Here is a 16972-nt window from a genome sequence, read left to right as displayed (position 1 = left end):
GGCATCACAGAACGCCACTGGAATAGGAATCTGCTAGGCCGAGGAGTAGGTGGGTCTGGGTATAAAGATTTCTGAGACAGCATCAGAGGGATGGTATTTAAGAGCATGACAGTGGGGACGCCTGTGTGGCTCAGTTGGTTAAGTGTCAGACTCCTGATCTCAGCTCAGGTCATGATCTCACCGTTTGTGGGTTCTGCACTGATGGCACAGAGTCTTCTTGGGATTCTGTCTGTCTGTCTGTCTCTCTCTCTGTCTGTCTCTCTCTCTCCCTCCCCGACTCGTGCTCTCTCTCTCTCTCAAAATAAATAAATAAACTTGAAAAAAAAAAAAAAAAAAAAAAGACCGTGAGAGTGAAGGAGATTAGTCAAAGAGAGAAGATAGTCCAGACCGAAGCCCAGGGAGCACTGAGTACCTATCAGGGTAGGCAGAGGAGGAGGTGCCCATGAAGAATCATGGCAGAGAGGAAATTCTCCAGGATGCAAAGATTTTCAGTGGTCTCTGTGTCCAGAGTGTGAAAGTACTCAGTAGATGCAACCTGAGAATCATCCAGTGGATTTAGCCACAGGGAGGGTATTGATGGACTCTGGAGGGTGTTTTCAGAGGCACAATGAGGGAAGCAGCCAGGCTGAGTGGATTAAAAATGTGGGCAAGAAGGCAGCAAATGAGGGTGGGTTTAGTTGCTTATCCAGGAAGGCCAGGAGAGAGAAGATTATGGTTAAAGTAGAACAGCGTCAGCCTGGGCATTTTGAGGAGATCTGAATGTTTATATGCCAAGGAAAAAGAGACAGAAGTAATGATGGGGGTGAAATTGTAGTTGAGAGCGTGGACAGTAGATGGAGAAAGGTTCCAAAAACCATGGGAAACATTGGAATCAGGGTGCAGCGTGGGAAAGCACAGGGAAGGACAGATAGGGTTGTAATCAGTGGGTGGGCCAGGACAGGAAGCCTTGGTAATTCTTGCCCAGCGGCCCCAATTTTCTAGGAGAAGAAGAGGTGAACATCAGTTGCTAAGAGGTAAGAACACTTAAGAAAAGTGGTAGCTATTCAGAATGGTCATGGAAAGGAACAGAGAAAAGATCTGACCCAGGGTAAAGGAGGGCTGAGTGGTTTCAAGAACTCACTGAGTCTGGGAGCACCTGAGTGGCTCAGTCGGTTAAGAGGCCGACTTCAGCTCAGTTCTTGATCTCATGGTTTGTGAGTTTGAGCCCTGAGTCAGGCTCTGTGCTGATAGCTCAGAGCCTGGAGCTTGCTTCGGATTCTGTATCTCCCTCTCTCTCTGCCCCTCCCCATATCACGTTCTGTCTTTCTCTCAAAAGTAAATCAATATTTTTAAAAATTAAAAAAAAAAAAAAAAAACTCACCGAGTCTGAAGACCGTGAATTTAGAGCAGCAGTGGTCTGCATTGTTGGGTAACTTACTTCAGGAACACTTGGAAGGGGTGAGGCTGCTGTGGAATGGAGTCAGGGTTGGACACAGAGGAAGGTCGGGGATGGGAGGAAGCATGTTGAAGGAGGCAGGGAAGAGGCGCTCCGGGAGGCAGATGAACCCACTGCTGGCCAATGTTCTGACCCGTTAAGCGCAGGAGATAATAAACCCAGCTTCTACCCTCCTCCACCGCCTCGTATCTGCTTACCAGTGCATACGGTAAGTAATCTACTGTATCTGTCTAGGTTTCATTTGCCTCATCTACAAACAAAAGGGCTGATGTCTTTACTTGGCATTGTTATACCAGTGCAGATCTGAACTTCCTTGGAGGTTCCTTTCAACTCAAGGTTTTGCCATTACTAGGGTTCACCTTTTTCTTTTCCTTTTCCTTCCCTAACTTGCGGGCTGTCATGAAGAAGGGTGTCCCCTGGAGACAACATTATAAAGCCATGAAAAATAGAAACTATCAAAGACATTCTATAGCAGTGTTCGATTTCCTGTCGGCACTATCTGATTTCCTTTTTACTTTCCTCTTACTGCTGACAGGACCGTCTGCTCTGTGCAGGATACAAAATGGCAGCATGCTTTGGTTTCATTGACTTCAGATGTGCACATAGAGACATCATCCCTCACTGGATTGGAAGCTTGTTGAGGGCAGGACGACTTTCCCCCTTAGGATCGCCCATGACCATAGAATGTCTATATCCACAGTCAGCTCAAAGACTGTGGGATGTAGCTGAATTTCTAATTTGTTCATATCCAACCAGGCCATATTAAATTTTCCCTGAGGCACCTGGCTGGCTCAGTCAGCAGAGCACGTGACTTTTGATCTCGGGGTCATGAGTTCGAGCCCCACGCTGCATGTGGAGATTACTTAAAAATAAAATCTTAAAAAAAAAAATTTTTCCAGTGTTTAAGGAGATCTGCAAACCACCACGAGTCAGGCCCGAACTTGCAGACGTTGGTTTAGCTGTTACTTGTTTCACTCCAAACTATGTTGGGAACATCTTTCCTTGCCAGTAAATACAGAGTTCAATTTTTAATGGCTGAACATTATTCCATTGTATGGATGTGCCATAAGTTTACCTAACCAATCATATTTTCAGACATTTCAGTTCTTTTTACGTTTTACCTGTCATAACCAACCTGTGCATTTTATTGTTTTTTTAAGATGAATAGCTAGGGGTGGGATTCATAACAAAAGGATCGTATTTTTAAAACTTCTGATATTCATTGCCAACCACAAATACAATTATCTTTACCTGGGGGGTCCATCAATCATGTAAGACTATCCGGGGCTCCCACCCCCAGCCCCCACCCCACCCTCTTCAGTAGAACTGTGTTTTTTTCGGTTTTTGCCAATCTGACTCCTCTGTATCTTAATATCATTTTATTTGGAATCAGATTTAAATGAAACTTCTTGAAGGGTACTGGAGGGACAAGGAAAATTTGGAGAGTTGCCTCAAGGGAAGGGTGGGTGTGAGAGAGACGGAGAGACAGAGAGATGGAGAGAGATAAAGAATCAGGTGGGAGAGGTCCCATGACCCCACGGCCAGTCAAAATGCAGGAGGGCTGAGGACACTTTTGCGGTCCCCTTGCTTGGAGTCTTGAGTATGATCTGCTCCTGCCCACACCCTCCTGGCTTACTTCCAACTGTGCAGCAAGGGTCTGGGGTCGGAAGTCTGGCCTTCCGCCCTGGTGGGCCAGCTCTGGGTGGAGCTCAGACTCAGACCATCTGTGGCCTCTGAATTTGAAGCTGGTGGAGAAGCGGTCTACAAAAGAGCACCCAGAGCTGGGACCCTGCTCGTGTCCTCTCTGAGGGGAGGGTCAACTGAAGGAGAAAGGCTACTCACCTCGGAACCTGCCACACACATCTCTGAAATCTGGCGGTGCCCCCGCCCCAGTCCAGACCTGAGCAACAGTTGTTGTGGTGACCCCTAAGTGCACAGACGGAGACTTTGTCCACATCACGTGACGATGCCTCAGGTTTTCTTTTTCCCTCTTTGTTGCTTTTAATACATAAAATGAGCATGTGTTTATTTAAAACAGCTTTCAACCTTAAACAAATAATGACAGACTGTTCAAACAGACTTCGGAAATCGCCCTAATCAGGATGTTTGAAAAAGCAAGAAGACTTTCTATAAAAGTAGCTTGTGGGACCTTCAGTCCTGAAAGCATGGGTCTGCTTTGCCCTTTGCAATCAGAGGTGGGCAAACCTTGGGGGCCGGATCCAGTCGTGGGGGTCAAATGATGCCCCCCAGCCCCACACCCTGACCTAATAATTTCTGAGGAAGTATAGAGGGCCAGCGTATTATCACCTCCCATCTTTGACCGGAACACGTCATGTGCCTATTTGTACATTTTAACTCCTTACTTCTATAGAGATGACCAAGCATCTCCGGAACCAAAAGCTGACTCCTTGGAGGGAGCTAGTAGATTGCTCCTGTGAAATGGTGGGCTCAGTAGACACTCTGAAGGGCAGAGCAGGTTTGCAAGAGGGCAGACTAGCAAACAAGTTAATACGGCCACTTGTTCACATTCGAGGCCATGTTTGCAAGTGGCTTTGAGTCGCCTGTGTTAATCTTCACAACAACCAACTTTATGGGTGAAATAAATGAGGCCCGGGGCTGGATAATTTGTTCAAGGTCATAAGCAATAAAATGTCAAAACCGGGATTTCACCCAGACCTTCTCCCCTAAGTTGAGAGCCATTCCCAGTCACCTGGGGCTGAGTCAGCGACTCAGTGTTTATTCTTTGGGTCAAGAGATGCTACTGTGGCTCATCCCACTCTAGAAATTATGCATTTCTTTATAATGCACATCAGAAATGGCCCCTTAGGTCCATTAGAAGCACGGTTATTTACACGAGGGGATGGTGGTCGGGAGAGGGAATCGTTCAGCCCCAGAGAGGTAGGGATATTTGGAGGGGCATTTCTTCTGCTCCCTGGTATCAGTAGCGTGCACCAGGCAAACAGGGAGAAGATGCCAGCCCCAGTTTGTCTCCGCTTCCCCCACATTCTCGGGATGGCTCTGCCGCCAGAAAGGTCAGAGAGCAAGGGGCTTAGTCCGTTTCATACTCTGCCAAGGAAAACCCCATTGGTAACTAGAGGAAGGCTGGACCCAACCATGGACCCTCTCGATGTCAAGCCACATTGTACACAGCCCAGGGCCGGGCCCTGAAGGCTGCCAGGCATCATCTGGGAGGTTCCAGCCTGCCCATCCCTCAGCGAGAGCAGCATGGAAGGGTGGGCTGTTAGGTGTTTGCAGCTGTGTCTGTGGGATCCTGGGATGCACTTTACAAGAAGCAGAGTTTCTCCTGCTCATAAATCTGTCCTGACCCCTTCCTGCCCCATTTATCCCTGATTATATACAGGGAAGGTATGTTCCTTAACAAGCATTCGTGATCGTTACTTCAGCTTTGTGCTAAGAACACTAAACACGTATTTCATTTATGTCTCTTGCCTTGCTTTTCTAAGGCTCCAATTTAGAAAATGCCAACAATAGAGCAGAAAAGAAGAAAACCCTTGCGCCCTCTCCTGGTAGCAGTTGATCTAGTGCACCTGAAAGTACAGTGCACCCACTTGCTGGGGACCAGTCACTTGTCTAAGGCTAACTAACTCATCTTGTGTTAATCTGACCCAAGCTGTTGACACGCTAAATGGACCATTAGGTTTTCTGTGGTCCGTGATCAGAGTTTCTCCTAACCCTTCACCCACGTGAAGAATGGGCGGATGATTCTTTATGGTGGGGACTGTCCTGTGCGTTATAAAATGGCGCAGTGTCCCTGGCTTCTCCCCACTAGGTGCCAGGAGCACCCCTACCAAAAATGTCTCCATACATTGCCTAATGTCCCCTGGGGAGCAAGATTACCCACTTGAGAACCACTGCCCTAAACCCTTCTCTGACTTCCGTGAATGGTGTTGCCGATCACAGGGCAACCAGGGAGGGAGTGGGAGTGCCTCATCACAAAACCTTTGTGCCTGTGGGGGCGATTTTGATGACGGATCAACTGGGTTCACTTCTAGGAATCTGTCCCCCAAAAGCAACTGAACAAGTAGACAGGAATTTATGTACAAAAATGTATCATAATATCGTTTACGACCGCAAAAGTTTCAAATAGATAACCGGTTAAATCAAGTACAGCATATATGCAAAGGAATACTATACAGTCATGAAGAATAACCATGGAAATCTATATTTAATAACATGGGAATTTCCCCCCAATGATGCCTTAAACTCTCACCTTCAGGACTACTCCTAAGATTCCCAAAGGTTGTTACGAACAGAGGGAGTAATTTCAAGTAGGCAGGGTAAGCATCTGGTGAAGCATTGGGCCAGAGACCAAACTCGAACCAGTGATTGAATTCAGAAAACTTTAAGTGCTAGTTGAACAAATACTCATAAACACCTACGTGTATCAAAACCATGAACGGCACTGGAGAGACAAAGCTGGTACCTGGTTCCTCCGTGCAGTACTTGCCCTTCACAGATAGAAACACTGAACATTGTCACAGGCACCTCCACCCGGCAAAGCCAGAAGCGTTCGCATGTTACCGTCTCACGTGATGAGATCGTGTGCTGTGATGCCACGTTATTGGGAGTAATGTGGAACTATGTCTTGTTCTCTTCATGTCTGAATAAATCACACCAAGCAAAAAGAATTTCTCTTACCGTTTTATACATTCAGATATATTAAGAGAGTTGTCCAGATACTTATTGGGTCCAACGAATGTCCCCCGACAAACCTGAGAAATGAGCATCGAGCGGTTGATCCAGTGTGAAACAATCCAGAGAATGTCGTTATGACGTACTGCAGACCCGACTTAGATGCAGCAATAGGAAGGGAAGATACGAGTCGTCTTCTTTTCTCAGGGACCTGGGTCTGCGGTGACGCGTAACGAACTGACCAGAAGTGACCACGCGCTTTGCAACGTGCACAACTCGAGTTAAACGCAGGGTGGTGGTCATCCAGCCCGGCCTCTCCCGGAAGAAACCCCGTGACAATTTTTTTACCCAGGGAGAACTCTGTTACTTTGGAGCCTAGGCATGCCACCAAGGGAGGCCACCCTGTGTGTGTCCACCGCACCAGCATCCGGACAGATGCTGTCCGGATGGCTGTGAGCCGTAAGAGGACATCAGCAGACCAAAGAGCACCAGTGCGCCTCTGGGTTGGAATCCAGTCGCTGCCATTGATTAGACAAACCCCTTAGCCTCTGTGTTTCCTCCCTCCTCCCCCAGTTTTTCCCCCCTCTTCAGAACAGAAGTAAAAGGACTCCATAATATTGGTATGAAGGATAAATCAAATGATGCATTTGAGACATTTATTACAAGTGCCTAGCATACAGCAAGCATTCAAGAAAGGAACAGACTCATACTCAGTGTTTCTCGTTATTTTTAGGATTGGCCATGCTAGCTAAAATTGCAAAGCCTCCGATATTTGCTAACAGCCTTTGCCATTTTATTTTTCTCCTTAGCACTTAGGAATCTCGAATACACTCTAGGATGCATTTATTTTGTTTACTGTCTGTGGCCCGCGACTAGATAAAAGCTCGGTGAAGTAGGAACCTTCAGTCTACATCACTCACTGCTGTGTCTCTGTGGTACCTGGCCCGTCAACAGGATCTCCACGACAACATCTCGAATGAAAGTAAAAAGAGCGGGTCTGAATCACCGCTCCGAAAGAGCGTTTTACTTTTCCCTACGCCCTTCTGAAGGTGCCCCGGTCCTCTGGCTGGATGCCACTCTCCCTGTAGGCTGGCACCCTGTGCTCTCTCTCTCTCTCTAATTCTGTTTCTTTTGTCTCCCCTTCTCTTCCCCGCAGGATGCCTTCGTGGAACTGTACGGCCCCAGCATGCAGCCTCTGTTTGATTTCTCCTGGCTGTCCCTGAAGGCCCTGCTCAGTCTGGCCCTGGTGGGGGCTTGCATCACCCTGGGTGCCTATCTGGGCCACAAGTGAAGTCAGAAGGCCTGCCACAAACGAATATGCAAAAGGTTCACTAAAGCAGTAGAAGTGTATGCATCGCCAGTGATGTACCATGAAACGAAGCCGTGGTCTCTTAAAAACAAAACCTAAAACAAAACAAAAACAGCTTTCGGGCTCAGCGTCGAATCAGCTATTTACTGCCAAAGGGAAATACCATTTATTTTTTACATTCTCAAGAAAAAAAAAAAAAGATTTATTTATTTAAGACAGTCCCATTGAACCTCCTGTCTTTGGAAGCCCTACCGCCAATTGCCAAGCCCCACCTGGGCAGCTCCACCTGGCTCTCCTGTGCCTATAAACACGGATTTGTTTTCCATGTTGTTGGCTGGACTGACTCACCATCTGAAGAGCAAACAAACTGACAAAGGACTTGACTGTTCCAGAAGCCGGCTGTTGGAAGTTAGGAAGAAGGTGTTCATTTTCCTTGCATTTCTTTGCCCTGGGGGCTGCGATATTAAGAGAGGGAAGGCGCTCGGCGAAGTCCATTCTTCCTGGCCCGAAGAACAACACACTTTGCATATGGTTCACATGGTACAGACCCAGTGGGGAGAAAACACTGGGGAACTTCAGATGGACTTGGTACCCACCAAGATTTCCACAGCGAAGGACAGTGATGGGGAAAATGCCGTTAAACCATAGGAAAGTATTTTTTTAAGCTACCAATTGTGCCGAGAAGCATTTTAGCAATTTATCCAATAGCATCCAGTACCTTAAGCCCTGATGTGCGTATTCATACATTTTTGGATACACTCTCCCCCCCCCCCCCGCCCCCCAATACTGGCTCTGTCTGTGTATGAAACCGAATCCTCCCGAATGCGAGGAAGTGAACGTTTCGGTGACTTATCCAGAAGCATCAGGCCGCCACAAGTGCCTGCGTTTCCCTAAGAGGCCACAGTCTGAAGCCCTGCCTTGCCCCAGCTCGGAGGCCCCGTCCTGGAACTGAGCCTGGGCACTCGCTGGCCGGCTCCAAGGGTTTTAAACAGAGCAGTGTGGTCTCCGAATGTCTGGAAGCTGACAGAGCTCAGAATCCCACTGTCAAGAAAGAACAGTCGTCGGCCTGGGCCTGCGGCCCTGGGCCCTCCAGTCGGGCCCCTTTCCCTCGTGGAGCGTGCAACCTGGAAGCCGAGGCTCTTAAGACGTTGATCACCGTGGAGGGGAGGAAACAGAGGCACTGCGCCTTTCCCGGCAGAGGGAGGTGGCCATGCCGCCACCAAAAGGAAACCGGGGGAAGGAGACAGGTGCAGCGCGTGTGCGGAGTGGCCGCCGGGCATGCGTGCTGGCTGCGCAGTTGAAAGCCAGGCTTTAAATGACTTTGGGGAAGGTCGTAAATCCTAAAGAAAGCGTTGAAACGAGGTGTCATGGATTAACTGACCTATGTCTATGGGATTACGATGTAAAACATTATCTTGTCATTGTAGTTTGGAGTTTTTTTGGAAACCTGACAGAGGGAGAAAAAAAAAAAAAAGTTCCAGGTGTGGCATGTGGGAATTTATCTGCACCTCCTGGGGCATTAAAAAAGAAAAAAAGGAAAAAAAAAAAAAAGTCAGTGGTGAAAACTCTAGAGACGTAGTAAAGAAGTGAAATCTCCAGCTAATAAACTAGAAAATATTTTTTTCCAGTTTAGAATCGGCTTTGAGACATTTATGGAGTAAATGTGGCATTATTGCATTATATACCATTTATCTGTATTAACTTCGGAATGTACTATGTTCAATGTTTAATGCTGTGGTTGATGTTTTGAAAGCTGCTTTAAAGAAATACATGCATCTCAGCATTTTTTAAAAATTGTATTTAGTTACGGCCTCTACACTATTTGTTAGCAAAAATTACCATCTTTCCATTTGGGGTTTTTGTCTCAATTCTTTAAAAGCATTTCTGATAAGGAGAGAGAATCCCTGGGTCTCAGCGACGTGAAAACCCCCTGGAGCGTGCTGGCCACTGAGGGAGATTGCTTCAACCTAGTTATGTGTGTTTCCACGTCAACAGAATTGTTTATTGTGAAGGACGTATCTCTTGTCCCTTTGACCTTGTTCCTTGAAGGTTTCTTAGTCCCTGGGCAAATCAGAATCTAACTCATATTAGTTAGGACGACATCCATGTTTGGTTAACCCCATGAGATTCATTCAGTTGAAAATCCAGATGGGAAATGACCAGGGGATTACATTCTGGCCACGATGGTTTGATCTTTAGAGGGTTGCTCTACGTGGTCTGTTTTGACACAGATCCATCCAGAGCGCTCCTGCCCTCCTTCCACAGGGCCCGTCCCATGGCTGTCCTTCAGATTCTTCCTGAAATGCAGTGATGCCTGTGTGCCACCCTGAGAAAGCAGGAAACCCATGGTATGAAGCCAGACCTCCCTGGCAGGCCTCAGGGAACCGGATGATCAGACCTTTGAATGAGTCTAATTTTTAAGCGAAATACTATTTTCGGAAAGGTTTACATTGTCAAAAGCGATGAGTATGGAATATCAAATCCTGTGCTGCTATCCTACCAAGATCATTTTCGTGGAGTCAATTTGCAGTATGCTCCAAATAGCGAAATCCTTCAAGCTGCTTTCGAAGTTAACAGTGAAGAACATGGACATTTTTAATATAAGACTGTCTTTTGTTGTTGTTGTTGTTGTTGTTGTTGTTATTGTTCAAAGAGGATTTGAAGAGTATTCTAAAGATGTATATATATATATATAAAAAAAAAAAGGTCATGGGGGCTAACTTCTGGCTGGTTTTCTTTTGCTGTGGGGTTTTGGTATCTGGTTTTAATGGTAAATGTGCCTGGCCACCTGCCCCCAAAACCGTATAGTATCGTGGCTTCACTTGCTCTAAGAGTAGTTGTTGCATTTTTCTTGTTCTTAAAAACATGTTAGAAGCAATGGACGTATATAAAAGCCTCAACTTGTCATTTTTTCTTCTTTCCTTCAATGCCTCCATTATTTCGCGATCAGACAACAGAGAACCGTTCCCACCTATCTTGTGTTGAGAAGGGATACACACCTGAATTACCGGTTTATATGTTGGCCAAGGTCAGGGTTAAAGAGAGCACATACATTTTCCGAATTGGGATCCAGGGCTCTAAAAAAAAAAAAAAAAAAAAAAAAAAAAAAAAAACACAAGGACAGGCGTGCCTGCGTGGCTTAGTTTGTTGAGCATCCGACTCTTGATTTCGGCTCAGGTCATGATCCTAGGGTCGGGGATCAAGCCCTACCTTGCACTCCATGCAGAGCATGGAGCCTGCTGAAGATTCTCTCTCTCTCCCCCTTCCTCTGCCCCTCTGCTCCTCTCCCCGACTGTGCTCTCTCTTTCTCTAAAAATTAAAAAAAAACAACAACAACAAACACCACAGGGGGCACCTGGGTGGCTCAGTTCATTGAGCATCCGACTTCAGCTTAGGTCATGATCTCATGGTTCGCAAGTTTGAGCCCAGCATCGGGCTCTGTGTTGACAGCTCAGAGCCTGGAGCCTTCAGATTCTGTGTCCCCCTCTCTCTCTGCACTTCCTTCGCTCGCACTCTGTCTCTCTCTCTCTCTCTCTCTCTCTCTCAAAAATAAATAAAAACATTAAAAAAACCCACACAAGGTGAAAAGCACCCAGGAACCACCTGGGTCCTCCTGAGCTCTCGCTGCACGAGCACTCTGAAGGCTCAAATGACAACTGACGTGCTGCACAGCACACGGTTCGTCTCAGGTGTTGCAGTGGCTGAAAAGTCTTGTAAGTTTAAGATTTGAAGTAAAGTCACATTGCAAATTAAGGAAGTGCCTTGCAAAAAACAAAAAAACACCCCAACATTCTCTGCCTCAGCTGACTTCTCCCTGCATATTCAGATCTGACCTTCCATTTAGATGTGACTTTTATTTCGTTAGTAAACGTTTATTGTTTATCATCTAAGGACCTAGTCCTGGCCCAATATGGGAAATTAGGAAGTGATTGTAAATCAAGAGGAGTTAAAATAATCAGGATAAAATGTAAATAAGTAGTTTATGTTATAATGAAACGTATGCTAAAATGACTAATTTATAAATGTGAACTTCAATGCTAATTTCAATTGTACTTTTAGGGCAGTGGCTGTTTTTATACTTTCTTATCACTTATAGTTAGTAATGTACACCTACTCTATCAGAAAAAAAAACAGGAAGGGCTTGAAATATAAGCCATTCTAAGGAAATTAGGGAGTCAGTTGAAATTCTATTCTGATCTTATTCTGTGGTGTCTTTTGCAGCTCAGACAAATGTGGTTACACACTTTTTAAGAAATACAATTCTACATTGTCAGGCTTATGAAGGTTCCAATCAGATCTGTATTGTTATTCAATTTGGATCTTTCAGGGATTTTTTTTTTTTTTAATTATTACAGGACAAAGGACATTTGTTGCGAGGATGGGAGGGAGGAAGAATTTTCAGAGGAGCAAAACCTTCCCGAGACAGGTTCAGGAGGTTTTCAGAATGGCCAGGACTGTAGGGGGATGGGATGGAAACAAGTGGGAACCTTTAGTGGGTCAAGGTGATGCCTCCATGAAGGACGTTCTGCAATAAAAGAGAAACAGTTTTAAGTTCTGCGGCGGGCGTAGCTTCTAGAGACATCACAACCCCTCAAAGTCCAGCTCTCTTTTAGACATTTATCATTAATGGTAGATATTTCAAGCCTGGATATGTCTAATGGCTAAACAACTAACTTGCACTTTTAACCCCCAGGATTCTTCATGAGAACTTCGGGTTGGTAGGGACATCTATTTCTAAATATTAGGCACAATACAGTGCGGGGGTGGGGGAGAGTGGAGTGTAAAGCTGAATTGGGTTAAGTGGTAATACAAGTCCCTTATCCTTACCCGAAGAATCCCTCTGTTTCATGCCTGTACTCACAGGACAGAGTTTGGACAACTGTGAAATATGCATCCCACCGGAGAAAACCAAGTGGAGTGGGAACGGTTTTGTACCAATTCATAAGGACAACCCCAGAAAAATAAGGCCAGTATCCTACTGACGACAAGGTTGTTCAATATACAAATTGTAGAGGCCTATTTTAGGCAGACGGGCTTGAGCAATGAAAGGCAGAAGGACCCACAGCACCCACCTGGCTGAATACAGACAGCCCCCTCCATCAGGTGACTCACCTCAAAATATGCATCGGCCCTAACTGACCGATGGGCTGCTTACAACGGGACACGGTTAACCAAAAAAGGGAAGAGTCCGTAGGTGGACATACCTCCTCATCTTCCCCCTTCAAAAACAGCCCCACCCGCTGCATCCTTGCAGACCGCCTCTCCTCTGCTGTCCTGCCCACTGCTCCCTTGCAGCGTATTCACGAAACTTCTATCTCCTCGGTTCTGCCTCGGGTGAATTCTTTCACCTCCCATGCCACCGGCTTCTACCCAACCATCGTCGCCCCACTTTGGGGGGCCTCCATCTGATCGAGAAACACCCCGCTTAGACACCACACAGATCGTGTTGTTAGGCGAACAACACTGCTCAGAGCTGACGTCCATAAAAACAAAAAGCAAGAATAGACTTGATGGTGAATCTAGCTCTCTCTAGTAATAGGTAATTTCTGTTTCTGAATACATGTCCTTCTTGGCAGGGGAAGAGTGGAAGAGAACAATCCAGCCCCATTCATCTCAGTAAGAGGTGCGTTGCCAATAAAATTCATTTTTTATATTTAATAATTATAAAAATTTATTACCTATTTGTACATCTTTAACAATTGGGTAATAATAATAACAGTTGTAATAATTACTCGAGCCAGGAACAAAAATGTAAAGCCTTGTGTCACAAAAATTCATAGACTTACTTTGGCGGTAGAAATTTAATTAATTTTAAACTTTCAGTTTTACGAAGTATCGCATCAGGATAAAACGGAGGGTAGAAAGATGAATTTTGGAGAGAAAAGGAACAATGTAAAATTTCCACGTGTCAAAAAAATAACTTGTCTTTTTTTTTTCATGTAGATGATGCTACAAATCATTATGGTATCAAATCATTATGGTATTTAGATTCCAAGTCTATAAATAACAAATCTATTTAAATTTTTTCTAATTTTTTTTTTTTTTTTGAGAGAGAGAGAGAGAGAGAGAGACAGAGTGTGAGCAGGGGAGGGGCAGAGAGAGAGAAGGAGACACAGAATCCAAAGCAGGCTCCAGACTCTGAGCTGTCAGCACAGAGCCTGATGCGGGGCTCAAACTCATGAACTGTGAGATCATGACCTGAGCTGAAGGGATGCTTAACCGACTGAGCCACCCAAGTGCTTCTCTTTTTAAATGTCAATTGTTAACTTTTCAGACAGGCTTGTTAAAAATATGTGTCAAAATTCTATTTCAAACTGGCTTTAAATCAGGGATTCTCTCTTGGAAGAGACCTGTAAACAAGAAAGAAACGGTGCCATCACCAAAGAATGGCCAAATTCTGATTGACGCATTTTAAGATAGCTGAGTGAGGAAGCCTAACTTCTCAAGACTTCTTCATCCCATTAAAGTCTATCTGGAAATTGCTCAAGCATTTTATCAGGAATCATAATTACTTCATGCAAGGGGCTATAAATTACATCATACAAAAATGTTCTGCCATCGACAGTTTGGGGACAATTTTCTTTCCCATACTATTAAGAACGCATTGGAAATTAAATCCTCTGCAACTGTTTACATTTAAATTGGAAAAATTAAATGTCAAACATGTGTCAGGGTGGAATTTGTCTTTCAAACTTCTTTCAGTGGCACACCAGCGCCTCTCAGCACATCCTCTGGGCTCTGTTGAGAGCTCCATAGCGGAAGAGAAGGGGGGGTGGTGGGGAAGAGCAGAAGATATACTCCCTCCCTCCAGGACCCAGCAGGGCTTTTGTGCTGAAATAAATCTTTCTGTCAGCACCAAGCAAGTAGGTAAATGGGTAATAATAATTGCAATAATTGCTCATTCCAGGAACAAAAAATAATAACAATAAAGCCTTAAGGTCACAAAAACTCATTTAAATGCACTGGCTTCCTTTTGTTATAGAAAAGTATGAGAGGCGAATCAATTTTAAATATTTTCTTTTCGTTGCATATTTATGCAAAAATTATTGTTTGTTTGTTTGTTTTGCATTAAAGAAAACCCTGCAGCCTCACTGCCCACCTTCTACTTCATTCTCTGTCTGTGTAGTCTTGGTTGTCTGCTCCTGTACCATTCTTAATTTATGCTGCTGAAATATCTGAGCCCACATCGTTAATGAAAGGCAAGCCCCAGGGCAATCAGGCCCTGTTCTTTTCTTCTCTCTTTTCTTACTCCCTAGAGAAGAACTCTCTGTGTTGACTTTAATTACAGCCTCCTTTCAGGGTCTCCTATAGTTCCTCCATGGACCCAGAGTAAGAATCTCTGAGAGGGAGGGTCAAAGCTCTGAAGAGCCTGAGATATTTTCCCTACTTGAAAGCTAACAAGTCCGTTTGCCCCCATTTAATGGATGCTGGTCGAAAACATGAGATCCCTGGGTCAGAGACAAAGGACAGATTATTACTCAGAGCACTTGCAGGAGCCAGAGTATGAACATTTTTGAGCCTGGTCCCTAAGCACCAATTCCCATGAGAGTATGTGAAAAGGACCAGAAGACATCTGCACACACAGTGGGTTGTGATACAAGAGAGGAACTCTGAGTTTAGGAATTTAGGCAACTCGAATCATTTCTAATGAGCAGTAAGCATGTCTGCCCTTTGTTCTGGAAGAAGGCACCATGTCTGTCTTTGCTATACAAACAGCCTTGGAAAGTCTGGAACAAAGAGCAGTCAGGGCCTTGCTTGCAACATGAGCAGAAACATGAGAAACCCATGGTGAATTGTCTCCCAGCAGTAACACAGAACAAGTCTACCCATGCTGCAGATCAGACCCCTAAATGCAAAGACAACAAATATATATATATATATATATATATATATATATATACACACACATATATACATATATATATAAACACACACATATACACACACACACATATGTGTGTGTGTATGTATGTATATATAATTTATATATTTATATTTTCCTGGATGGACACACCCCATGTATCAATAGCTCTTTCATAGGATTACACCAAATATGATCATGGTTCCTAGCTAAAAGCTAACTCAATGCTGCTGGTCATCAAAGGTAACCTTGAGTCTCTCTTTTCCGCTACCTGTTATCCACTGGCACATCAACCAAATCTAATTTATAATCTGTTCCCAAGGTTAGGTCTTTCCCTAGCTTCCTCTTTTCTGTCAGTGGTATTATCATTTCCCAGTTTTCCAGGTTAAGCACCTTGGACACATCATTCCCACTCAGTGCTCTTTGGATGGGTTGATGAATGGATCCAGTCATCCAACAAACACTTGTGGAAACTCCTCTCCAAGCACAGGTGCAGGACTGGGCTCGGGAGTTTAGGAATGATTAAGACCCAGTCGTCAGCCTCAGGAACTCTCATTCCAGTGTCCTGCCTATTTGTTTTTGTTCTTTTTCTTTTTAAAAATATCTATTAAGTCCCATTTCATAGACTCATTGTTTTCTGGACACATCTTTAGCATCAGTCAGGAGTCACTTGCTATTTACATTACTAAATGTTGTCTTTCAAAACGGGCTGTTTAGGGGCAGGTTCCCATAGACAGACAATAAGCATGTCTTTCTTTCTAGGAGATCCAAGCCTTGGATCTTTCTCTGAAACAGCTGGCTTCGATGCTTATGTAGCTATGGATTTTTCTCTGCATTCTTTCTCTGTTTTTCCAAAGTTTGGGGCCCATTTCATCTCAGGCAGGCAGGCAGGAGCAGAAGCTAGCTGCAAAGACTACGTCAAACTCCATGGAAAGTAGACCCAGACTGGCTTTGATCTTCTCTCCCAAGGGGAACATCACCTCCTATATCCATGTGGAAATCCTCAGCTGGGGAACCAAAGAAAGAAAAGGAGGACTAAAATATTTATAGGAAAATTATTTCTCACAAGCCAGCATTTGTTCTAAAAGCTTTTAGAAATGTAATTATTTTTCTTCTTCTTGGGCTTTTCTGTTTTCAATATGAAACACTTTCAAGTCCCCTGGTTCCATTTCCAGGAAGCAATAATCCATTTTGCCTTGGGTGGAGTTTAGGAAAAAAACTAGGTTGCCGAAATGAAAATGTTTCCTTTGAAATTGTCACATGGAACTCTTGCCACTTCTTTAATGTCTTGCATAAGAAGGGCCCTGTTCCCAAGGGCACGATGAACCAGCTGTCCTCTGGCCCTTTGCTGCAAGAGACTCTGTCCTATTTTACTCACAGCTGTACTCCTTACCCCACTTACCCTCACCTACCAAGTGACTGTCTTACCCAAAGGGGAAACTTCTGGACCAGCGCTGTCCAATAGGAATACAATGTGAGCCACAGATGTGATTTTTCATTTCTAGTAGTCACACATTGAAAATTAAAATAATACATGAAATGAATTTTAATAATATATTCAACTTAATCCAATAATCGTGTCAACATGGAATCCATACAAAAACTATTGAGGTCACTTCCGTTCTTTTTTAAGTGAAGTCTTTGAAATGGGCATGGAACGGACAGTTGGAGCACCTCTCCATTTGAACCAGCCGCATTTCAGGTGCCAAGAGCC

At 44.6% G+C, this 16972-nt stretch overlaps 1 protein-coding gene across 2 annotated transcripts in view; it reads left to right on the top strand.

Annotated features, from left to right (window-relative positions):
* Positions 1-10304, top strand: part of BCL2 (BCL2 apoptosis regulator) — a 177201-nt gene extending 166897 nt beyond the window's left edge. For both annotated transcript variants that reach the window (XM_042910670.1, XM_042910671.1), the window contains one exon: positions 7245-10304. In XM_042910670.1, the coding sequence (XP_042766604.1) occupies positions 7245-7379 (135 nt within the window). In that variant the 3' untranslated portion in view covers positions 7380-10304. The remainder of the gene's footprint in view (positions 1-7244) is intronic.
* The last annotated feature ends 6668 nt before the right edge of the window (positions 10305-16972 follow it).

The sequence above is a fragment of the Panthera leo genome, chromosome D3 (genome assembly GCF_018350215.1).
Source record: "Panthera leo isolate Ple1 chromosome D3, P.leo_Ple1_pat1.1, whole genome shotgun sequence".
In the NCBI taxonomy this organism is placed as follows: domain Eukaryota; kingdom Metazoa; phylum Chordata; class Mammalia; order Carnivora; family Felidae; genus Panthera; species Panthera leo.
The sequence above is the reverse complement of the archived record's forward strand: the minus strand, read 5'-3'. Positions and strand labels throughout refer to the sequence as shown.